We start from the raw sequence: 26,062 nt of genomic DNA on the forward strand, positions 1-26,062 counted from the left end.
TTTTCCAAAAACTTAAAACTTTTTACAGAGTATAGCACACTTACAGGTTAGGACCAAAAAAAAAAGTTGGATGTGTGATGAAGGAGAATATTGTTGTTTGAACAGCATGGTTTGTTTGAAATTGAGTATAACAACAGTTTAGGTGAGTACTGTTTCTATACCTTGTTTATGTAGCTACAGTACCATTTTTAAAAAGGTGAATCAAAATACTAAAAGCAAGTTTACAGGTAGATATGCATAGCACTTAACTCTTGAAGCTTCAGAAGTTGTAATTCAAAGAACACTTCTGAACGAAACTGTTTTCAGAGCAGTGCTTCCCACTGTAGCCTTCAGCTTGTGACACACTAGTGTCCTGTTACAGCATGCTAACATGTATTGCCAGTGATGTGCATTTTCCGACTTCCCATTGGGAAGCCAAACCTAGCCCACATTAGTTACAGAATCACAGAATAGTAGGGGTTGGAAGGGACCTCTGTGGGTCGTCTAGTCCAACCCCCCTGCTGAAGCAGGGTTGCCTACAGCAGGCTGCACAGGACCTTGTCCAGGCGGGTCTTGAATATCTCCAGAGAAGGAGACTCCACAACCCCTCTGGGCAGCCTGTTCCAGTGCTCCGTCACCCTCAGAGGGAAGAAGTTCTTCCTCATGTTCAGACGGAACTTCCTGTGCCTCAGTTTGTGTCTGTTGCCCCTTGTCCTGTTGCTGGGCACCACTGAAAAGAGTTTGGCCTCATCCTTCTGACACATTGAGGGTCTCCTGTAAGATTCTCAGAGAAGGTTATGAGGTATGGGCTGGATGAGCAGGCAGTGGTGAGGTGGGTTGAAAATTAGCTGAATGACTGGGCCCAGTGCGTGGTGATCAGTGGCGTGAAGTCTGGTTGCTGGCTAGCCACTAATGGTGTATGCCAGGGTTAAATACTGGGTCCAATTCTATTGAATGTCTTCATTAATGATCAGGATGATGGGGCAGAGTATATCCTCAGTAAGCTTGCAGGTGATGCAAAACTGTGAAGAGTGTTGCAGGGGATACTCCAGTGGGTTGTGCTGCCATCAAGAGGGACCTTGACAGGCTGTAGAAATGGACTGATGGAAACATCATGAAGTTCAGCAAGGGGAAGTGCAAGGTCATGTGGCTGGGGAGGAACAAATCCAGGCACCAGTATATGCAGAGAACCACTCAGCAGGAAAGCAGCTTTGAAGAGAAGGACCTGGAGGGTTCTGGTGGGCAACAAGTTAACCATGAGCCAGCAATGTGCTGTTGCTGCAACAAAGGCTAATGGTATCTTGGGCTGCATTAGGAGGAATGTTGCCAGCAGGTTGTTGGAGGGGATCCTTCCCCTCTATTTGGCCCTGGTGAGGTCACACCTAGAGTCCTGCGTCCAGTTTTGGGCTCCTCAGTGCAAGGGAGATGTGGAGCTACAGGAGGAGGTACAGTAAAGGACTACAAAGGTGATTTAGGGACTTCACTTCTATGAGGGAGGGCTGAGAGCTGACACTGTTTTGCCTGGAGAAGAGGAAGGCTCAGGGGAAATCTGTCAATGTGTACAAGTATCTGAAGGGAGAGTGCAAAGAATGTGGATGACAGGCTTTTTTCAGTGGTGCCTGGTGATGGGACCAAAAGCAAAGGACACAAACTGAAACACAGGAGGTTCCCTCTGGACAGCAGGAAATTCACTATGAGGGTGACCAGTCACTAGCATAGGTTACTCAGATTGTGGAGTCTCCTTCCTTTGAGATACTCAGGACCCACAGGGACATGGTCCTGGGCAAGCAGCTCTAGGTGACCCTGCTTGAGCAGTGTTGGACCAGACAACCTCCAGAGGTCTCTTACAACCTCAGGCATTCTGCACTCTGTCCTCTCTGTTTAAGCTTGGCTTTAGCCTATGAAAAGCTTGAAGGAACAGTGATTGACAATAAGATTGGTTCTTCATTGAATCATAGGATAGTCTGGGTTGGAAGGGACCTTTAAAGGTCATCTAGTCCAACTGCTGTGCAGTGAGTCAGGATGTCTCCCAGCTTGCTCCTAGCCCTGTTCAACCTGACCTTAAATGTTTCGAGAGATGGGACATCCACCACCTCTCTGGGCAACCTGTTCCAGTGTTTTGCCACCCTCATGGTAAAAAATTTCTTCCTTCGATCTAGTCCAAATCTACTGTCTTTATAGTTTAAAACCATTACTGCTTGTCCTATTGCAACAGACCCTGCTAAAAAGCTTGTCCCCATCTTTCTTCTAAGCCTCCTTTAAGTACTGAAAGGCTGCAATAAGGTCTCCCTGGAGCCTTCCCTACTCCAGGCTGAACAATCCCAACATTATTGGATTAATTTCATTCCACAATACTAGTTATACTGTTATAACTTATGTTGGACAACTTTTTGTTCCATCATAGCTTTTATTTTGTGAGAAAATTATTGATTAGAGTTTCTTACTATTATTTGTTCACCTTGGTACAACTAATGTTTAAAAAAGTTCAGTGGGCACTTTGTTAAAAAATGGTATGCTCTATCTTTGGAAGAGTAGGTAGTTCTATGTCTTAGTAACTACTAACTCTCTTGCAGGACTGTTCTGTGTCACAGGATAGTAAGAACTTTTAAATAACTTTATAGGTGACAATTTTCAGAAGTTCCTTGTGTAAGTGGAGGGGACAATATGTCTGTTCTGGGGGGGGGAACGACACAAAAGAACCCAAACCAACTATTTAATACTTAATCAAAGCAACACAAATTACTTTTTCCATCACTTTGTAACTTTAAAAACTTGGTTGTGCAAGAAGCAAACTTCCGTGCTTCTGCAAATGGATGTAAAATATAAAAGCACTCTTTAGCTGTGGGAGCTGAAACTACATTTCAGGTGAGTAACTTTGAGCTGATGCTTATTAGCGTGGTCTTCTAGAATACGGTAGTAAAACTCACACTTCATGTTGCGTTTTCTTGCTGAATACACTGAAGAATAGTCTTGTCTTAGCACTAATTGACACTTTGGAAGAATGGGAAGGGGGGAGAAAAGTGCAACTAGGGAAGATGATTATTTTAATTTTTTAACTTTGTAAGGGGAAAAAAATCAGAGTGCTTTTATCAAAAGTATGGATGATGTCTACAAATGTTCACCTTATAGATGGTTAGTATTATTGACAAGAGCATAAACATAGATGTAATTTTTCTCAAGTACATGCAATGTTTAAATGAATAACATCGTTTAAACTCATTTCTTGGTATGACTTAATCTTCAGCATAATCTTGAGTTGGTAGTTGCTTTTCTGTTTCAAAGCTTTTATAACCTAGTCTGCTTTTTTGGTGTTGTGTAATGCATAATACTGAAGTATAGCACTTGATATTTAAAATTGTTCCATAAGAAATGCGAACAAGTGATTCTCAGGGGGGCTCTGCAAACCCATGACCTTGATGATTTATACTGACAGCTTTCCATGTCTATAAACATGGAATATGATAAATTAGGGCTGCAGTGCTTTGTTTGAAGCAGTTTTACAGGTTATGTAGTCTGCATCTATTCTTTCATTAATGTGTTTTGCATTGAAATGGTTTTATTTTGCCTTTAGGTACTAATATAATAGTTGGCAGCTCAAGATTGCTATTTGAATGCAAGGCAGAATAATGTATTACTCACACAATGATAGGCAGATTAATTTTTGAGTGATCTTGTGCATCTCATTTAGCATGTCCTTGAAGGATGATTGTAATTGGCTCTGTAATTTTTCCAAAACATTTAATAAGCATTATTTGATTTCTTAGGAAATTGAAAGTCATCCTTTTTTCCTCTATGCTGAAAGAGAGGTTACAAAGCTCAGTTTGTCTACTGACAAATTTAATGACCTTTTCACACCTAATTTTTGTCCAGAGTATGATTTACTTTTCTTGCAGTTAACTTTTTTATTAACAGCCAAAAACCCTGAAGCCTTTTATAATCTGTCAAACCTTAAAAACACTTGTTTACTACTGATTTTCTTTTAAGTAGACATCAAACAGTTATTGAGAAACCTAGAAGTTAGAAGCATTCATTGTCATTATCACTTAATCATTTCAATGTCTGTTCATAAATATAAAAAAAGAATAGTTATTTGATTATGTTCACTTCTCTGAAGCAGTAAATAACTGAAATAGCAAACTAATTTGAGTGCTCAGCCTGATTCCTACTACGTTCTTGGAGAATTGTAGGTATTAAACTGCTGGATCAATGATAGTTTTGTACTTTGAAGTTTTAGTTTGTCATAGTTAACCCAGCAGCTGACAACTAAGCACTAGATAGCTGCTCGCTCACCTCTCCCCTTCCCCCCCCGCAGCAGAATGGAGAGGAGAAATAGACAACAGGGGAAACTTGTTGTATTAAACTATCTTTATCTCAACCTACAACAAATTCCATACTACTACTAATGATAACAATAATAATAATAATAATGAATATGCAAAAGAAACTATACACAATACAATTTTTCTCACCACCCAAGGACTGATTCGCAGCCAGTCTCCGAGTGGCAATCACAGAACTTCAAAATCCCAAATTTCCTGAAAAAGTGTGAACTCCCAAACAAAAGAGGGTTCAAACTCACAGAAAGCAGAAAGGGAGAGAGCTTCCTTGCCCCCCTGTCAATCCCCGCTCATAAACTGGGCATGATGTCTGTGGCATGGAATATTTCCACTGGCCAGCTTGGGCTAGCTGCCTGGCTATGCTCCTTCCTAGCTCCTGCAAACCTGCTTGTTAGCTGAATAAGAGAAACTGGAAGAAGCCCTTGATTTCATAGCAAGAACTAAAACCATCGGTTATCAACATTCTTCTCGTGCTAAATCGAAAACACAGCAGCTACTGAGGAAAATTATCAGCTAAAACCAGGACAGAGTTCCAGCTTGAAAGGAAGTTAATCTTTTGTTTGTTTGATTAATGCTCTTCTAAGCCTGATGGAGCAATGTAGAGGATGGTAACTGGGCAAAATAGTTATATTCAGTATTACGATTGAGTCAGAGATAACTTTTTGTAGATGTTATGTCCAGTGAGTACAAGTTCCCTGTGCATAGTAGAAAGTGTAGTGTGGAGGCCGTCATACTTGGTTTCTACATCTTGCAAACCTTGATTGCACTTTTTATCTACTTAAACATTGACAAATAAGTGAGACAGTCTTTTAATCTGTATGGTGGAGAGAAAACATTAATATGAAAAATGAAGGTGAACGTGTAGCGAGATACTGTATTGGTGAATTTTAGAGAAATGGATAAACAAGTACTCAGTGCAGTGTTTGTGTTGTACAACAGATCATGCAAGAAATGCCATACTGAACATAACAGTTTAGTCTGGTCAGTATGTTCCATGCTTTGAGATTTTTATAGCAGTGTTGTTCAAAAATTTATGTGCTCTTACAGCAACTGAGGTTTGGATACTAAAACTTCCCATGAAAGAACTTAGAATTTACTAGTTACATCTTGGAAAATCATTCAAGATGTTATAGCATGAGCTTTAAAAAAAAAAAAAAAAAAAAAAAACAAACAAACAAAAAAAAACAAACAAAAAAAAAAACCAAAAAAACCAACACAAACAAAAAACCCACCAAAAAAACCCACAACCAAAAAACAGAACCCCAACTGTCTGTGAGATGGTCTGTCATCTTCAGATGTGTTTAGGAGGCTTTGTCCTTTACTATTCACAATTTAAGAGAGGGTGTCTGGACCGCTATCACTGTTTGCCATGCTTAATGGTGTTCTGGAAATATGATTCCTGAAATCCAGTTTTTGTAATTAGACTAATAGTATGTGTAGATACAGATGGAGACAGATTTCTTTAATGTGGGAAATGAGACGATGAATACTTGTAGAGTCAGATTACTTTTCAAGAAAACTGTGCAGTCTAGGTGCCCAGCAAAGAAAGGTGCAGTTTCAAGAAAGGTGGAGTCCTATTCCTCTTGCACAAGCTCCGAAGTGTTGCCTGTATTGGTATGACACATGAAAGTGCACCACACTTGAGACTACTTAACTGGACTATTATTCCTACTCAGTCAGAAGCAATGCTGACAAGGGTGCATTGTATTCATATGAAATAGTGTTCAGTATAAGCAACTGAACTACATCAGTTGCTATGAGAGGTAAAAGGTATCATACTGTGACTTCCCTCATGCTTAACGTAATTCAGATAAAAAGGTGATTGGGCTATGAATACAGACAAATCTCTTCTGTACTGTAATATTATTGAAATGAAGGTGTTTTTGTGGAACATCCATATTGAAGCAAATGAAAACTAGAGTCCAGCTCTTTTTTAACGTGAATAGATGCATTTTTGATCACAGTCTAGCTGGTAGAATTGAAAATTTTGTTTTTCATGGTCATACTTTCAGGTGAAGTCTTAAACAAGCTGTTGTAAGAAAATACGAATTTGAATATTTGTGTATTCAAAGTTGTGAGCATTTCATTGTGCCTTTTATAGAGTGATATAACAATGGTTCTCTTTTTGTATGGCTGTTTCATGTCGGTTCGCTAGAGGGCAGTGCTATGCAAGAAATGTTTGTCAGTGTTTCTACACTTTTTGCACGAGATTATATATACACCTTTTAAAGCACTTCAGTGATAGCACTTAAAAGCCAAATCTGCTTGATGTATGGCCCTCTGAAAATAAATGGAATGGGGAGTCTTTCTGCTATGCTACATGACTACTTTCTGATAACTTCTTGAAATCAAGTTTAATTCTTAGAAGTATCTTTAACCAGAAGTTGGTGAACTACCTTTTGATTACGATGCTGATAGTGTACTGAACTGATCAGAAACAACTTACCTGTCAGATTTCCAACAAGAAGAGATTATCCTGTTTTCACCACAAGTTAGTTATTGGACCATATCTTATTAGCTGAACATAGCTGTAAAATATGAAACAGATTGAACTTCTTGTTAAACTACAATGCTTGATGGCTTCAGGCTTTTAGCTGTAGGTGTTCAAAGTTAGCTTTAACTCATTTAATCTTTTTCTAAAGGCATTTGCTATATTAATTTCAATGTTTGTTTTTTTTCTGTGCTACTCATGACTGATCTGTCAGCTTATGGCTGATGTAGTGGATTGTTAGGTATTCCCACCATAATACATCTTTTTCTGTGGAACCCTTTGGAGCTTGCGCAAGTTAAAAATGTTGAACTAGTGGTTATAGTTCCCAGTACCAAACCTTTCTGGATCTCTTTAATACTCAAGCTTGTATCCCTGACATAGTTACTTGCTGCAACTTCTGTAAAATGTGATTTTTTTACAACTTGTTTTGACTTCATTTGTTTTCTATCTTCTGCTAATGAGTGACTATTAACATAGCGGGCAACCAATAAGAAAGATTATTCCGTTATCTGGCCATAGGCTATGTGAGTTCTGCAAGTCTGAAGTGTTGTAAGATGCTGAGTCTACAAGAGACCAAAGGATCAGAACAGCAACTCTACCTTCTAAATCTTAATGGTGGAATGACAGGAGAATAGCTGGATCTGCTGCAGACAGGATGGGAAGGAAAGGGACGTAGAAGTGAAGATTGCATGAGTATTACTTCCAGTTTGCTTAATCTGTGAGGTATTTTAGTGCTCTGTCTGGAGCACAGAGTATGTTTGGCTTCAATGGTGTGCTGAGAGAACAGCTAGAGTATGCGTAGGTGACCCTGCTTCAGCAGGAGGGTTGGACTAGATGACCCACAGAGGTCCCTTCCAACCCCTACCATTGTGTGATTCTGTGATGCTGTCTCGCTGTTCTTCAATGCCTGCTGATACTGCATGAACAGGATTGAACTAATTGTTGCTTTCGTATGAGTTACAGGCTCCTGCTTTACTGATGACAGATTTACTTGCAAATTCCTGTCTCAGGCCTGGCTACGGCTTCTGTGAATAACAAGAAGTCTTAAGAGCTTTGTTTAGACTGTTCTTTTTGTAGAACAGATAAGCTGGGTTTTCTGTTGCTTTGCTTAAGTTGTTCTGTTTTTTTCTCTTCTGCTTTAGAGTGGAAGGCCACCTACTTAAAGAAACCCATGAAGTTTATATTTAAACTTCATCCATCCAGAGATATTATTTCTATTGCCTGTGGGAAGACTCTCAAATCAGTATGAGACAGCTGCTCACAGATGGTGCCTCTGACTTGTACTTAGTATGTTGTGAGCTTTTCACAACATGCTAAGGGTTTGGCTTTCCAGCCCTTAAGCTAACTGATAGAGGGTGATCTCATGAATCCCTACAAGTGATTCATATAAGAGGGGAATGTTCTCTAAAATAAGTTGTTTTAACTGTAAATTTAGATTTCTTTTCTCCTACCATAAAATTGGGTTTCAGTTAAGCTGATAAGGCATTGAGTAACAGCAGAGATAGCAGCCTCAGACTTTAAAGACCTAACCTTGCAGCATATGTTATCACATACCAGGCTGAACAGTGAGTGTTTAGTACTAGATTCAGTTCATCTTAAAGAACCTATGTGCAAAACAACAACCATGTATGCTGTAATTGCCTGTTAAATTGGGATGACTGTTTTTACTCTTCAGTGGAGTGCCTTGTATCTGACAACACTTCTAGGCAAAGGTTGCCTAAAAATAAGTCCTGGAAACTGTTGTTTCAGTGGTGTAAATATATCAACACTTAATTGCTTTATCAGAATTAAATTATATAAATGAATTTCTCTTGGCTACTTTAAAGGTTCTTCTGATTTGTTTTTATTCATATTCCGAACTTGAACCAACAATTTGTTTCAGGACTGAGCCTCTCATCTTTAGTATACAGCATTTGTTTTCTTGTGCTATCTTTGATATGTTACTTGCCTGTTGAGTTGCAGATGCCCAAAATAATAGCTCATGAATAATTTAACACTTGCACTAACCCAGGGGATTAAAACTTTGTTCAGGGCCGCCTTGAACTTCTGTATCAGCCTGAAAGGAAATGCAGCCGTGAAACTGAGCTAATACAGCTTCTGTTCAGACTTGTGACACAGTTGAGAAGACTCATCTTTCTGTCCTTCATTCTGTATATTGATGTCTTGAAGGACCAATGTGGCTTTTCTCCCCACTGATGGTGGGAGGTTTGGTTGCTTAATTTCATTATTAGCATCTTTTGTATTCAAGGAAGGAACTCGGATTGCCTTTATCACTAGAGCAAGCTTGATGTTCAAATAGGTTATTCACATCTGTAAAAAGCAATACAATGCATCACTAAGAGTTGCAGTTTGGTTTGTGGAAACTTAAATTTAGAATATTTAGAACTCTGAATTTTATTCCTTATCTATTTCTGTTGAGTAAATGCTTGATATCTGCTAGTTGATGATAGCTGTTTAAAGCCTCTGCTTAATGGTGAATTGCTTGTAACTGATTCTAAGCTTAGGTCTGTAAAATTGTGTAGGCCTGTTGTCATAGCAATCTCTTGTTATTACATGTGTTTCTACATACTAAATGTTTTTGGCTTGGCTGGAAATGTTTTGGGTTCCACAGAGGGACCTTGGTTAGATTGCAGCCTGTGTTCCAGTTATGAAATTCAATGGAGTTTACACTTTTGCCTAAATTCTGGAGTTATGGTACTGGCAGCCAGACCTGAATGAGTTCTTCAGGGTCAATATGGGCCCAACACTATTCAGTCATCATAATGATCTGGATGATAGGATTGAGTATTCAGTCATCAAGTTTGAGAATGATCTCAAACTGGGAGAAGTAGATACAACAGAATGAGGAGCCACCATAGAGATGTTGACAGGTGGGAAGATTGGCCAACAGCTGTTAAGGCCTTCTCCTGGAATGGATTAACTCCAAGCAGGAGTTCATGCTGGGGTCTGACTGGGGGATGGCTCTGCTGTAAATGACCTGGAAGTCCTAGTGGACAGCAAGCTGAGCATAAGCCAGCAATGGGTCCTGCAGTAGAAAAGCAAACAGTGTCCTGGGCTTGCATCAGCAAGAGCATGGCCAGGCCAGTAGATCAAGGGATTTGATGATTGCACTGTACTTGGCACTTCCAAAGCCACATCTGGGAGTACTGGTTTTGGTTCCCCGGTTTAATAAACTGGAAAACTGTAGTGTCTCCTGTGAAGGCTTGTAATAGCAGAGAGTTGGAGAGTGCAACCCATGAAAAAGTTGAAGGAATTTGTTCTCCAGCCTAGAGAAGAAGAGGATTAGGGGAGACTGCTTTTCATCTCCTGTAGATAACAAAGCAGCTTAAAGCATCTCCTTAGAGAGCATTCAGGGGAGACCTGAGCCACATTTATGGATGGAGTTGTAAAGTCCAGCCTAAGTTAAAATCTTACCTAAAATACTTAATCTTGTAGGTAGGCCTTTCTGTGGTTGGATAGCTGTGTTCACACCAAAACTTCTAGAATGTCTTGGAAAGCATGAGGTTTTGTTGCCATCACTAGCTGATAACAAGAGATGTTTTTCCCTAGTATAGCTTTTACAGCAAAAAGCTCTAACATAGGGACTGAATTTGCCAGTTACCTTTTGTAGCTAAAGAAAAAAAGAAGTTTGATCTTATTTGGATCAGTCTGTAAACAGTGCTGCAAATACTATTTTAGCTGTGTTTTGGGTGACAAATGAGGCTGTCAGCTGTGAAGTCCTGAAATACTGAGCTGATAGCTAGTAGCCTACGTTATTCTCTAGGAGTCTATGGTAAAACCAGTTCTAATATTTTATAGCTATGCAAAAAAAGTCATGCAGTGCAAGCTGTTAAAGATATAGCTGAATGTGTTCTTTGCTAATGTGTACTTCAAGGAATATTTGAAGGAAAATACTTTTCTCCTGCTCTTAAATACTTTAAAGTGATTTAACAGGTACCACTGTTTCCTTGGGTTTGAAGCCTGTTGAGACACATATGCTGTCTGCTTGTTGAACTTAACCGATGCTGTTCCAACAATTTACTGGGAACACTCACTCTGAACATAAGAAATTTAATTCAGTGAACAAGGTTGTGAGACTGCTAAACTTCTGTTTCATGTTTTTGTAGCCTAATACATGGAGTAATGTTTCTTGAAATAACAAGTGTTTTCGCTTGCAGAGTGAAACTGAAGTTTGTGAGTTCAGTGTTACATGTTTATTTTCAAAAGGTTATTAATTTAAATTGTTAATGTGTTTTTGAGCTACAGTAATAGTAAATAAGACATCTTTTTTTAAAACAGGCGTAGAAATGGGCGTTGATGGCAGGGTATATGGCATGTTGAAAAATACACTAAAAAAATGGGTGGTGTCTTGCTTGGAGTACAATGCATGAGGCATTAGTATGTCTATGTAGGTTCTTAAGTGGGTCAAATTGAGTCCTGTGCAGAAAAAGCTCATGTGATTTGACAGCATGTATGGTGATGCTTATAACACACTGGCATTTTTGTTAAATCTATTCTCAGTAAGAAGTGTAAAGCTGTGCTTGACAGAGGGAGTGGTATTCCTGTGCAAATCTAGAAAACTGCTCATTTCTGAAGTTAGTGAATGTTCAGATGTCAAGCACTCTAGTAGAACTGCGTGTGTTAATTGTGATTAAGAGAAAGAAAAGAACCTTCCTGCTGAGCTCTGCGGGAAGAGTGACCTATTGCTAACAGCCTCCCACCCACAGTAAAGCAAATAAAAAGCCTATGGCTAATGTCTCCAAATGGCTTTGAGAAACTCCTGACCTTGGCCTCTAGATCTAGAAGACTTGCAGGGAAGCAGGGAGGAAATAGTGGCATTTTTTTCTTGTTTAGCTTGTCTCATGTCTTTTTCTTCTCATGTTAGTGGAAAGCTTACAGACTTTGCATTGGAAAAATAAGGCCATAGTGCTGGTGTAGAAGCTGACAAACACTTTGAGTAGTAGAGGATTTGCAACTAGGAGTAAATGCCAACAAAATTTATGAATGTGAATGGGAAGCAGTCTTGGAATATAACTGAGTTTAGGTGTTCACCTACTTCTGCTGTGTCTCTTTACTGCAGATTTTTGTAGTAAATCAGGTACTTTCTACATAATTTCATTTTAAAAGTAAGTTGAAGATGACTAGCTGCAAAGAAATTGTGCATATTTTGCTTCTAAAACTATTCAAGTTCAGTATCTAGGAATTCCTGCATTAGACAGTGTTTTGACTATTATCTGAAGTGGGAAAGTTAAGGTTTTGGAAGCTAAATGATTTGACAAAAAAACCCCAAGGGTTAGCTTGATAAATCTCCAGTGGGCTATGCTTATATAATAACACATGCTGTTGTCCCAGTGATCATGAGACACATAAGTACCATCGGAACAATGTGGGACACTGGAATCTGCATAGTGTGCTTATTATGTCTTACTTAAAGGAAAAGACTTGATTGCCTTAGAGTCTGTAGCAGGAGGGTGAGGAAAAAAACCCAGCAGTGATACCTTATAGCTACAAAATACAGCAGCCTTAGCAGATGAAAATGTATGGCAGAAAATTCGAGTATGTATGTTTCCTTTTTTAGGCGTATGGTATGTCAGCTTTGCCTCTAAACTTGATTAAGGGAACTACCAGTGCAGCTTATGAACTTTTAGAGAACACTGAAGATATTGAAGAAGTGGAGCAACATTTATTAAGGATTAAATCAAAGGTATGGTCTTCACTGTTCTCACTTTCTTAGTGAATTTTTTTTCTTGCTTGCTTCCTAGTTTGTGGTCATGCTGTAGATAGTTTTTGTTCCAGAACAAATAGCAAGGTGACTAACTTGCAGTTATTTGAGTTATCTGGAAACAATCGTGATCACTTGTGTGGTACTCTACTCTAGCTAATAATGGTGCTGACGAGCTAAGCTCAAACTTCTCTGGTCCTGCTTGGTTATATGGAAGAAATGCTTTGTAGAAGTTAAAAGTATTAACCTTGCGTAGTCTGCTACCAAATATGGCATCCAATTTGTTGATACTTCCTCAATGTATTTATCAGCACTGGATACTTGCCACATGGAGATGTCATGAGTAAGATCCATCAAACTATTAATCATCTTTATGAATAAAAAACAGGCCCAGATTTTCTTACTTCCCAGTTAATGTATGTTGCTGTTACAGATCATGACTTATGAGAAGTGTACATGTGGAAATCTGTTCTGAATCTTAAACATCCCTAGCATGTTAACACCATTTTTAAACCCACAATGGCTTTGCAGCTCAGTGGAACACTGTGCCTCATATAAGCAGGACACTTTTAACAACCTCAGCACAAGCTGAAGGAGGATAAGATTTCTCCTTTACATACAAGGTGCTCTCCCTATTCGCAACCCGTTTCAGATAATGGTTTGACCAGTGTTTTCACAGCCCTGAATTGGGAGGGGAAGGGCATTAAGATTCATCACTTTAATCCTGGCAGTCTGTCTGTGCTGTTGTGTACTCTTGTGATAGTAGAAGTCAGCAGTGCTCAAACGGTTCCAACAGTCTTCCTTTGATACTTGGCTACCTCTGCACAGCGTGGGCACCTTCAGTGTTTTAGAAATCTTGTTGTGTAATGAAACCTAAAAAGTAGTTTACCCCAGTTTAAACTGTAAAATTTTATTTTTGTACAGAGTATAACTACAACAAAGGCATCTGTATTACTGAAACCAATGTAAGAAAAAAGAGAAACCCCCTGAAAAATGGAGCATTACTTGTTACAAAAGACTACATTGGATTATGAGAGATTGCAAGCAACTAGTCTGGTTGTTCAATCTAGCTAACAAATAGGATCAAGAAGTAGAAAGTCCTTAAATTAGGTCTATATTTTAATGTGACCATCAGTATAAACTGATTTCCAGTGATTTATGGACTATGGTCAGGATTCTGCCTCAGTCTGTCACAGAAATTGTAGTTCTTCAGTTACATTTGCATGAAGATGTGAAGAAAGTGAGTGTTACTTCTAGTTTTCACTGTACATTACTCTCAGTATGAAAGTATGCAACTTAATCTAATGGAAGGATTCAGTATGTAGTATGATCTTCTGCTATTTGTACTCATTTCATTAGTCTTCAATAATTGAAGCTTGGACTTGCAGCTTGGGAGCTTGGACTGTTTTCAAAAAGTCTTGTTCAAGCCACTGAAGTGCTATACAGGATATGGAAAATATATGTTCCTGATAAAAGTACATTGCGATCTCCAATTTAAGTGTTACATGTGCCTAGAATGTGGTCTTAGTCTTGTAAGCTTTTTGAGAGCTTTATTTGGAATAGATTTGCTTTAACTTCACCAGGTGTGAAGTGTTTCACTATTTGAAGGAAGGGTTTTTTAAAATAAGAAAAAAAATAAATAGGGAATTACAAAACTTAAAAATATGTAGTAGATGTACTTAAACTAAGAATCTTTTTTATGTAAGGTTCAGTTTGTTATACAGTTAGAAACAATTGTGGTTTAACTACCTAATGCCTATTTTGTTGTGTTTTCTTATTAGCATATAATTGAGATTTAAGGATGTGCTACTCAATTTACAACAGAGTGCAATGGCGTTTGCTCAGTATTTAGAGGCTCAGAATTAACGTATGTTCTTAATTGTTTGTTTGGTGGTTATGTTTGTCTGGTACACTCAGCTAATTCTTGAGGTAATGGTTCCTCTTTCTTGGATTTCCATAAGGTTAATTTTTGGAACTGCAAGTCATTCTGCTGTTGCAAGTGCAAGAAAAATAGTGAAGTATCTGTAGTGAAATGCTGGGAAGAAATGCAGATGCCAAGCTTAATATATTGACTTAATCATGGAATTTGATTGGAAGGGAGCTCTGAAAGTCATCATGTTTGACCCTCTGCAGAGCGAGGACACCTTTCAAGTTAGAACAGGTTATTCAAATCACATCAGTGCACTTTAAGCATTTCTAGACATGAAGGCTGCCCTCCCTGTTAACATTTTTGAACATCCTCATTGTGGAGAGTGTTTTCTACCACCTAATAGGAATTCTTCTTGTTGCAGCCTGTGACTTTTACTCTTCATCTTCTTGCTATGCATAGAAACAGTGTGAATTATATACTAAAAGTCTTTAGAGTTGTTGTAACTCATTAAACTAGATGTCAAGTCTGTTTTCTTGATTCAGTGTTCTGTGATCTCTTGTGCTATTTTTTGTAACCAGTGCAGAGATGGTCGGCCTCTGTCATCGAGGGACAGACGGACTGTACAACAACTAGAAGAGAGACTAAGGACACTTCGAAGAAGAGAGAGACATCTGGAGTATATTGAGAAAAGTTGGTGGACCAAGTTCTCTGAAGCTATCCGACCTCTAAAGGTAAAACTTCTTCTCAGTTTTGGAAAGTTAAACTGGAATAACTTCCAGTTTTCTTCTTCCCTTGTAAATCATAGGTCAAGTTTATCAATTACCATCCTGAAGATCAACTACTTACTAAATGACTGTTATACTATACAATGACCGTCCTACAGCAAGCTCTGTTTGAGCTCTTGGAAAACCTTTTACTTTGCCTAAAGTATAGAATTACAGAATATTTTCGGTTGGAAGGGAACTTTAGAGGTCATCTAACCCAACCCCTCTGCAGTGAGCAGGGATATCTTCAACTAAATCAGATTGCCCTGTCCATCCTGGCCTTGAATGTTTCTAGGGATGGGGCCTCCACTACCTCTCTGGGAAACTTGGTCCAGTGTTTCACCCTCCTCATTGTAAAATTCTTCCTTATATCTAGTCTAAATCTACCCTCCCTTAGTTTGAAACCATTACTCCTTGTCCTGTCGCAACAGGCCTTGCTAAAAAGATTTTCCCTGTCTTTCCTATAGGCCCCGTTCAGGTACTAGAAGGCTGCAATAACGTCTTCCTGCAGCCTTCTCTTCCCCAGGCTGAACAATCCCAACTCTTGCAGCCTTTCCTCATAGGAGAGGTGTTTCAGCCCTCTGACCATTTTTGTACCCCTCCTCTGGACCTGCTCCAGCAGCTCCATGTCCTTGTGCTGAGGGCTCCAGAGCTGGATGCAAGACTCTAGGTGGGGTCTTGCAGAGCAGAGGGGCAGAATCTTCTCCCTTGCCCTGCTGGCCACACTGCTTGTGATGCAGCCCAGGACATGGTTGGCATTTTGGGTTGTGAGTGCACATTGACTCATGTCCAGCTTTTCATCCACCAGTACCCCCAAGTCCTTCTCAGGGCTGCTCTCAATTCTTTCATCCCCCAGCCTGTGATAGTGGGAGTTGCCCCAACCCAGGTGCAGGACCTTGTACTTAGCCTTGTTGAACCTCATGAGGTTCACATGGACCCACTTCTCAAGCTTGTCCAGGTCCCTCTGGATGGCATCCCATCCTTCTGGTGTGTCAACAGCACCACTCGGCTTGGTGTTGTCTGCAGACTTGCTGAGGGTGCACTTGATATTGCTGTCTGTCACTGATGAAAATGATAAACAGCACTGGTCCTAGTACAGATCCCTAAGGGACACCACTTGTCACTGGTGTCCATCTGGGCAAGGAGCAGTTGACCACTACCCTCTGGCTGCAACGTACCAGCCAATTCCTCATCCACCAAACAGTCCACCCATCAAATCCATATTTCTCCAGTTTAGAGAGAAGGATGTTAAGGGACTGTGTTGAAGGCTTTATGGAAGTCCAGATAGATCGCATCCATAGCTCTTCCCTTGTCCAATGATCTAGTCATGCCATCATAAAAGGCCCCTAGGTTGGTCAGGCAGGACTTGCCCTTGGTGAAGCCATGCTAATGTCTCAAATCACCTCCCTGTTCTCCATGTGCCTTAGCATAGTTTCCAGGAGGACCAGTTCCATGATCTTCCCAGGCACAGAGGTGAGGCTGACAGCTTGGTAGTTGCCAGGGTCCTCCTTCCTACCCTTTTTAAAAATGGGTGAATTTTTCCCTTCTTCCAGTCAACAGGGACTTCACCTGACTGCCATGACCCTTCAAATATTATGGAGAGTGGCTTGACAACTACATCAGCCAATTCCTTCAGGACTCTGGGATGCATCTCATCAGGTCCCATAGAATTCTGTACGTTCAGGTTCCTCACGTGGTCCCGAACCTGGTCTTCCTTTACAGTGCAAGGGGCTTTATCCTTCTGGTCCCCATCTTCGAGTCCATCAACTGGTGAGAGGCGAGGAGAGAGGTTGCCAGTGAAGACTGAGGCAAAAAAGTTGAGTGCCTCAGCCCTCTCATCTCTTGATACTAGGTCACCATTCTTGTTTGTCAGGGACATACACTTTCTTTAACCCCTTTTGTAGTTGACAAGTGTGTAGAATCCCTTCCTGTTATTCTTAGCATTCCTTGCCAAATTCAGCTCTAGCTGCGCCTTGACCCTCCTGACCACCTCCCTACACAACTGGGCAGTGTCCCTATACTCTTCCCAAGATACCTATCCCTGCTTCCATTGCCTGTGCAGTTCCCTCTTGCCCTTTAGTTTGACCAGCAGGTCTCAACTCAGCCATACCAGTCTCTTCCCTTTCTTGCTCCTGGGGACTGAGAGCTCTTGTGCTCTATGGAGAGTGTCCTTAAAGATCTGCCAGCTCTTTTCTGCCTCCCTGTCCCTGAGGACCATTTCCCAGGGAGTCATACTGACTAACTCCTTGAAGACCTGGAAGTTGGCTTTCCTGGAATTTAGGGTCCTGACTATACTTGTCACCCTTCCCATATCCCTCAGGAGCGTGAACTCCACCAATGCGTGATCACTGTAGCCCAGGCTCCCTCCAGTCTTGATGTCACCGATGAGCTCACTTGTATTGGTGAGCATCAAGTCCAGTATTGTATCCTCTCGCGTAGGGGTGTCTATTACCTGAACTAAGAAGTTATCCTCAGTGCATTCAAGGAATCTTCTGGACTGTCTACACCTCCCGGTGCTACTTTTCCAGCAGATGTCAGGGTGGTTGAAGGCCCACAGCAGGACGAGAGACTGAGCGCAAAGCCCCTTGGAGCTGGAGGAAGAAGGCTTCATCAGTAGGCTCCCCTTGATGAGGTGGCCTGTAGTAGACACTCACGACCAGATCCCCTTTACTGCCTCTGTCTCAGATTCTTACCTAGGCTTTTGACCTGCTCATGACTTTTCTTCAGGGACAGCTCTTCACACTGTATTGATTTCTTGATGTAGAGGGTAGCATCTCCACCCCTTTTTCCCTACCTGTCCCTTCTGAACAGCCTGTAGCCATTGATCGCTGCACTCTAGTCATGGGTTTTGTCCCACCAAGAGACAGTAAGGGCAACGAGGTTGTAGCTTTCTAGCAGCACAGTAGCTTTCAGCTCCTGTTTGTTTCCCTGTGCTGTGTGCATTTGTGTAGAGGCACTTCATCTGGGCTGTTGCCTATATCACCATCTTCAAGGAAAACAAGGAGTGTTCCTCTGAGTGTTTCATGGAAGGTTCCTTGTTAGCTTCTACTACCTCAGGAGCTCCTAGCTCATCTCTGCAAGACTGTGACTGTGCTGCAGGGTCCCCAGCACACCTGTGGGTGACAGGTTGAGGGCCTGTACTAGCACCCTGTCCCTCCAAGCATTGTGTATCATCCCACAGCTTGTCACAGGCAAGCCTGATACAGCAAGCCTGGTGCTGTATATGCCATCCCGTTGTCAAAACCCAAAGTTGTCAGTGACACCAGTCACTGTATATGATTAAGATTGAAAAGAAACAAATCCTAGCTGATCTAATATGGTGCCACTGCCATAGAAAATCTAAATATCTGATCTCTTCTCAGGTATGTGAAAATGGGAAGAAGAGAAGAAGGAATGCTGTAGCTAAAGTTAATCTAAATTATATGTAGCCAGTGGAAGTGAAAGGTACTTTGAGAATATAGGCATTTGGAATGAGCATATTGCCAAGTAATTACTTCATCAGTAGTAAGCTAGCTGTAAAGAATTTAAGTCTTGATTCTTCACCAGTGCAGAAGAGACAGTTACTGGGGCAAAGCTGTGATCTTGGTCTCCCTTTGATCTTAGGACTTTGATTTTAGTAGATACCTGGTTTTTAAAACCAGTACTTCTATGGAACGGTATTGCCATATGAAGTATTTCATGCCAACTAGAGGTAGGAAGAAATTTTTGCATTACTTCAAACTGTAGGCTGCACTTTGAAAAGCTGAGGAGGGGCTGTAAGCAATTTCCTCTAATGTCATTGCTACTGTTAATGCTGAGTACCAGTGGAAATGGGCTGAAATTACAGTTGAACAAAAGATTTGAGTGTGAAATGCTTAGTGGAATTATCTCTAATATATTAGAAATCTAGATTTAGCCCTTTAATTTAAAGGACAAATATCCACAACTGTTCACTTTAGAGATTTGGATGCTGCCATTGATTCAAAAACGCTTGTGTAGTTTCTTGCAACTTTTCCCATTAAGGTTAATTTTGAGAAATGCATTGGCCATGTCTAGTGTCTGTAGGATTTTAACAGTTCATTGTGTTCTCGTAGGGGAGTGTACAATATCATTAGTTAGTTACAGATGATCATTTACTGTCAGGATGTTGTTCCAGTGTCTCTTTGTTCTTATGGTTTGAATGCTCTTTATTGTCTTGGTAACTGACAGTAACTGTGAATTGTTGACTTAAGAATTACAAACTAAAGGGGAGTTGCAGGTGGATAACTTCTCCTGACAGATTTTCACTTGGAATAGGGTTGTGCTATGAAGCATGTTACACAACTTGTTTATTTTGACTTTTCCTTGAGCTGTCCTATGAAGGCCATAATGTCTGTCACTCAATAACATTTTAACTCTTGCAGGACTGTTTTATTGTTACTTTAATAACATTTGAGTTGTCTTTGTACATATATAACTTGTCAATTGTTCAATTAGTGCCTTTCATGAAAAAAGGAAATCTTTTGATATCTGTATATAATATTTCTGGTCAACGTAGAAGTGCAGAAAACAGTTTGGAGCTTTGTTTATTGCTTTACAACACTGCTATCTTTAGTGCAATTTGTATGTTATTGTTCAAGAATGTGGCTGCTTCTCAGTCTTCAAGAGAAATTCCATTTGTTGTGAGGCAAGTACTAGATAACAAGAACACTATTTCTGCTTTGTATTTTGGATGGTCATGTTTATGGGAGTTGCAGACTCTTACTGGGACTGACAGAACAGAATAGTGTGTCTAGGGATAGCACTTAGTCTTGGAGGTCTTTTACAGTGTTAGCTTAGTGTCTATGTTCAGACTTCTATAATCGTACTGCCTTTGCATAAATTCCTGCTTAAATTAATTTATTACTGCTAAATATCTGTTAGCATTTGTTTTGTTGTTAAACAAAGCCAAAACTTTTTTCTCTGAAGAATAATCTCTTTGACATGGGGTAAAGTAAATTTTGGTTTAGCTTGGAGTAAAGCAGTTGTTCTCAGTCAGAGATGAAGCTGTTAACTTTTCAGTTTAGTCAAAAGCAACACATCTGGAAGATCGCAAGGAAATATGTAATGGTCAGCACGGGGTTTTAAAGTAATGTCAAACTAGTTTAATGTCTTTCTACAAAATGTAACCTTTCCTCTAGATAGCAAATCTGCTGTTTCTCCTTCCTTTGTTATGGTTTCTCCCACTTCTGTCCAGTACCCTCAGCAGCAAGAGAAATATGGTATATTCTAGGGATGTAACAGGGGCTTCTATAATAGGAATATAACAAGGTTATGTTTGCTCAATACATGAACAAGATTAAGTTGGGAGTATTGCATCAATTTTCATGGGGTACTTTAAAAAAAATTGTGAACCAACCTGAGATGCGCAAGGTGAGTAATTTAAGAAAATGAAGTGCTCCATTTTGAAGATTCTGTGTGAACAGAGCATGCTCATGTGGCTTAGCTTAAGCAGGGATGTGAAGGCATTGACATCAGTCCAAGTATGTGGAGTCTACTCCAAAGAGAACACTGTTCTCTGCGTAAATAGTGGTACGCTTGAACTCTAGCAAGGGAGAGAGGAACTGTTCTCCTATCTAATATTAAGGATAATGAGGACTTTGTATAGATGTGTCAGTGTCTCCACCTGCTGCTGAAGGCCTGCAGAGAAGCATAGGTATCGTTAATGCTGTCATGAGGATGGAGCACTAGGGTGGTGGTCTGCCTTTTTTAATGGGCTTTTGATTTCTCCCTGCCTCGTGCACCCTTAGCTAGAGAGCTGGAAGAGAGGAAACTGTACGCGTTTGCTTGGACTGTAGGTGCTGTCAGGAGTCTAGTTGCCTCAGAGATGGCATGGCTGAACTGGCAGGCTTTCTTCCTGCATGCACAGCTGCATCTTCTGCATCAGGGAGGTTGGCAGCATGACAAGCAAGAGGTGTGAATATTTCATGTTCTAAGTATACATAGGGATTGCTTAGTATCAAGTGTTTTGCTTTGTCTAACAATCATTTTTAACCCATATTTGTCAAGTTACCTGAAACTTCCTGGAAAGTGGGCCATGTCATGCAATAGTGCGATGGATTGACTTGACTGGCTGCCACATGCCCAGCCAGCTGCTGTCTCACTCCCCATCAACAGGATGGGGGAGGAAATAAGTTGGAAAAATGCATGGCTCAAGGTAGACAAGCAATCATTTACCAGTTACTGTCATGAGCAAAACAGAGTTGAGAAGAATTGCCAATTAAAACTGGTTTAAGTAGTAAAAAACCAAAATCCGCTTGAAACACCTTCCTGCACCCACCCATTCTTTCCCAGGCTCAGCTTCACTCGTTTGGTCCTGACTCTGGAGTGACGTAGTGGGGATGGGGAATAATAAGTTGCCATGAGTCCGTAACACCTCTTCTCTGCTGCTGCGTCGTCCTCACACTTTGTCCATGTTCCAGGATGGATCTACTCCATGGCCTATAGTTCCTGTCAGAAGAACTTGCTTCAGCATGTGGGATCTCTATAGGCTGTAGTTTCCTTCAGAAAACATCCACTTGTTCTGGTGTGGGGTCCTCCATGGACTGAGTGTGGCTGTCTGCTCCAGCATGTTCCTCTTAACAGGCTGGGGGGGATGTCTGTTCCATTGCCTGGAGCAGCACCTGCTCTGTCTCTGAGCTTGGTGTCTACAGGGCTGTTTATCACTTGTTCCCCTTGCTCCGCTCTACTGTCCTGGTACTCTACCCTTAGGAATGTTTTCTGAGAGGGGTCACTAGCTTGGCTGCTGGGCTCAGCTTTGGCCAGCAGTGGGTTAGCTGGAGCCAGCTGGAAAAGGCTGTGTCCAGCACAGGGCAGCCTCTGGATTCTTCTCGGGGAGGACACCCCTGCAGCCTTCCTGCTGCCAAAACCTTGCCAAGTAAACCCAATAAAACAGTAAGTGTTTCTCATGAGGAATCCAGCTTTTCTTCTTGGTCAGTACAACTGCCACCAATTTTCTTCACTCTTAATAGATACTGGTGCTGAGAAGATGAGTGCTGCATTAAATTTTTGTGGTGTTTGTGTTGGTTCAATCACAGAATGGCTGTCCCAAGTAGATTCACAGTTTCTTTTTCTGTTGGTGCATGAGTACCACTGTAGTAAAAAATTTGGGCAGGTGAGTATTTTTTTTTTTAAGCTTTTTGAAGGGGCAAACATTAACAGTTTTTGGAAGTTAATTTTCAGGCTTTTTAAAGTACCACCTAAGTTTGTGGATCATGTGGTCATTCCTGCTCAGAATAAATTGTCTTAAATTCCATGATTATCTTAATAACACTTTGGAATTATCCATAGATTAAGCAACTTAACTTGACTGAGATCTGGGAGCAGGGATAGGAGGCAAAGAGCTCTCTAAACTTAAACAAGGATGATGCAGGGGGCACAGGAACATTTAGGAAGATGAAGGGAGGTACCAGGGAAAAAAAATGTAAGCAGAACATGAATAATGTCAGAAAAGACTTATCAGCTTGTGACTTGATTATGTGCATTAGCCGTAGAAAAATACACTAATCAGTTGAATATTTCCAAATTATTTGGCCTGTCGTATTAAACTGAAATGCAGGTCCCCTATGACCTAGAAGTAGCATGCTTCCATTTTTAGTATTGAGAAATGTCTATATTGACATTTTTGTCTTGGTTTTTGCTTAGCCATGTCTTTTAATCCCTGATGTTTGAATGTAAAACAAAACTTTAAAGCAGTTCTTACTGTCTTCTGTGTTAGGTGCTTCCTTACTTGCCCGTGTAGAGGCTTTCTATTAAGATGCTAAAGGAACTCAGTTCAGGCAGCAGCACAAGTTGTATTAGGTGTTATTTCAATTAATTGCTTTTGTAATATCTGCAGTCTTGAAGACATGGTTCACTGTTTTTTAGAAGTTACTTGTATACATACTAGCTTGTACAACAGATTGTAGATTAGAAGACCCAAACAGACTCTTAGAGGTGATCAAAGTGATGTAAGTGCAAGACAGTAGCTCATAAACATGTTCTGTAGCAAATGATGGAGTATAGGTGGGTAAGGGGTCTGTTTAGTAGCTGAGAGATATGAGGAAGTGGCCTGGAAATGGAGCAGTTCAAACTGATTGTAGTGGAGGAGGTAACATAGTTTGAGTTATGGTTGCATTCTTTCAGAAAGACTAGGGAATAGGGAAGATCATCATCTTGCGTTGAAGGTTAGACTTCTCAATATAGATCAAGGGTTGCTATCTTTATTTCATAATAACCTTACTAAATTCCTCTGTGTGGTGCTTGACTGAAACCCAAGCTTTTTGTTTTTGCCTGTTCTAGTAGTGAAAGCTTTTCAGCATCAGTTGATAAATAGTCATGCTGTGAGAACAAGATGTTTTGATGAAGTGCTGTCCTTTGCTCTGAAGTTGAACATGTAGTTGTTCTGAGGGGCTTGGATTCCTTTTCATTTATGATGTGACACAAAGAAAAGTTTTGTAAATTTTCATGGCTAAGTGTATTTAGTCTATCTAATCTTTGAAGATACTCCAGCTGGTTTAAAGCTAGTAAACAGCAGTACAGTAGTGTCACAAGAAGACTGTGGATGACATATGTCCTTTGCTATAGGTGACAAGTAGAAGGCAGCAGTGAGCGTATAGCTCCTGCTGCAATGTTTTTCTAGCCTATCTTAGGCTTTTTGTGGGCGTAAAGGAAAGGAAGTATTTATGCTTTCCTTTACCCAGATACTGAATGATAAGCAACTGGAGACATGCTTTTAATTAAAGTAAGGTTGATATGACATGGTAAGCTTCAGCTTGACTATGTAAGCTGCAAGCTCAACTACTAGTCTGAGTGTTGGTATTGTCTTAATCATTGGCCAAGTGCTGGTTAATAGGCTAGAAATAAGGTGTCGATTGGTCTGTAATCAGAGGAGGTATGAGGAAAATCTAGGTACACAAGGATCCCTTCTGTGGAAGGCCTAAGTCAACTGATGCTCTGAAATTGAGCAAATGTAGGTTGATGTTAATTGCAGATCGTTTATGGTTCAGTGGTCTTTATAGCACTGTGGAAATACGGAATGAACTCTTAAGGTAGAATGAAGGTCTTTAATATTAGTATCTTCAATCTTGTATTGAATGGGGCTGGATTTGAGGTTAAAATGGGAAAAAGTGTGCTTTTTCAACCACATATCTACTTCAAGTGTTATGCATTACTTCAGACATATTCCAGAGGAGGTATGGGTAACCATCTACTGGCCATAGTTGGCAAAAGTTAAGGAAGTAATGCAAGCTTCAGACTTTTGGTCTTAATTGTTTTTAAAACATCTGTTTCCTCTACAGCTAATACCTAGTGGGAGTTTGCTGTGGAGAGGTAAAATCTTAGTGTGCTTAAATATGTGGAAATGCACAAGTTAATACTTACCTGCATATTAGTCTCTAAATCTATACTTAATAAGGCCTATATAATTTTACTTGTTTTATAAGCGATGTTCTAATATTGTGTTTGAGTTTGCAGATGGAAGCTGATCTTCAGAATTTAATGAACAATAATAATAGCATTGTAACTCTGAATAGCTTTAATAAGCAGCTGTAATAAAGTTCTTAACCTTTTCAAGATGATTATGTGCCAACTTTTAAGGTTAATAAAATAATTTAAACTGTGAAGCTCCCTCATTCATGTGGAAGACCATGCATTGTGTTCCTGCATATAGAATTTGGAAATAAGTCTGTCTAGGTTGTCACATCTAGCAATCTGAAAACATTATTGTTTTTGGAAGCTCAGTATGCTTATCGAGCATATTCTGTGACTAAGGTTTGTAGGAAAATACAGCAAACTTGTTGGAATCGTAACTGAATGGGTTTGCTATCTGGGCTCGCTTTTGTGCGCTATGCCCTAACACACCCAAAGAAAAGATTGTGAGGGAGCAAGCCTGCCAAAGAAGTGGAGAATGATTTCCTGAACTAGCTTGTAGCCCAGGAGAAACAATAGGATGTGTTCTTGTTGAGGACAGCTTGGAGAACAAATTCCCTGGCTTGTGCTGTATTTGGAAGGCATAATAAAAACACTGCTCTGTGTTTTAATTAAGATCTTAAGGAACGACCTTATTTCTCTGAAACTACTGGATTCAGACCATTCGTAGAACTGAAACAAATGAAGCCACCTTGGAAAGAAGGTGGCTTCTTCCTCTAAAGATAAAAATGAGAAGGAAATGGGGAGAACAGAATGTACAGATATTGGAATATTACTTTCAGTTCTCTAGACTTAGTGCTAAGTTGCCTGAATTCTTCCTGTTTACAATAACTTCACACACTTTCTCTTTATTAAGGGACTAAACTGTCTAGCTTTTTAAGCTGTTGGCTTATTTTAATCTAGCCCTTAATGTCTGAAAAGTCTGAATGCACAAACTCAGCCTAACTGCTGATATGGTTGGTCTACAAAATCATCATTTACTCCTGGTAAACTTAGTGTTTCATATGCCACCTTGGTTTAGCCAAGAAATTCTGTTCTTATTTTGTACATCAGGCAGTTCGCTATTAGTGTACAAAAGCTTGCAAAAAGCCTGCTGTGTCTGATTTTTAAAAAAATAGCAGTATCTGATTGAGTTATCCTGGTCCTCAAAAAATTTTTACTTGTACTTATCTAAGCTTATGACTTGCTGCCTAAATAACCACAGCAGTTACACTTTTTTGGTTTCAAATTCTTGAATTAGGGTATGCACTCCAAAGGACAGTTGTGGGGCAAATGACATGCCTAGTGCAGCTAAAGGGGAATGGAAGCTCTTCTAGAACCGTCTCCAGAAGAGAGGCCTTTATCTGGTGGTTGTGATGTGGTTGCAGTAATCTTATGTTAATCACTCATGGATAGATAGTGTTTTAGAATAATAGTATTTAAGTAGCACTTACCTGGGTTTTCTTAGAACTCAAGTATATTTCCTACTACCTTAGTATTTATAAGCATCTTATTTTTTTCCTATCCGATTCTCAA

The 26,062-nt window shown here is 40.1% G+C and overlaps 1 protein-coding gene across 2 annotated transcripts in view; it reads left to right on the forward strand.

The window, feature by feature from the left end:
• The window catches only part of LMBRD1 (LMBR1 domain containing 1), a 95,197-nt gene that overhangs the window by 41,431 nt on the left and 27,704 nt on the right, over positions 1 to 26,062 (forward strand). The window contains exons 8-9 of one of the 2 annotated variants that reach the window (XM_075414586.1): positions 12,365 to 12,490; positions 14,957 to 15,109. In XM_075414586.1, coding sequence (XP_075270701.1) covers positions 12,365 to 12,490; positions 14,957 to 15,109 — 279 coding nt within the window. The remainder of the gene's footprint in view (positions 1 to 12,364; positions 12,491 to 14,956; positions 15,110 to 26,062) is intronic. The other variant, XM_075414587.1, reaches the window with a different exon arrangement.

This window comes from Opisthocomus hoazin, chromosome 2 (assembly GCF_030867145.1).
Source record: "Opisthocomus hoazin isolate bOpiHoa1 chromosome 2, bOpiHoa1.hap1, whole genome shotgun sequence".
In the NCBI taxonomy this organism is placed as follows: Eukaryota; Metazoa; Chordata; class Aves; order Opisthocomiformes; family Opisthocomidae; genus Opisthocomus; species Opisthocomus hoazin.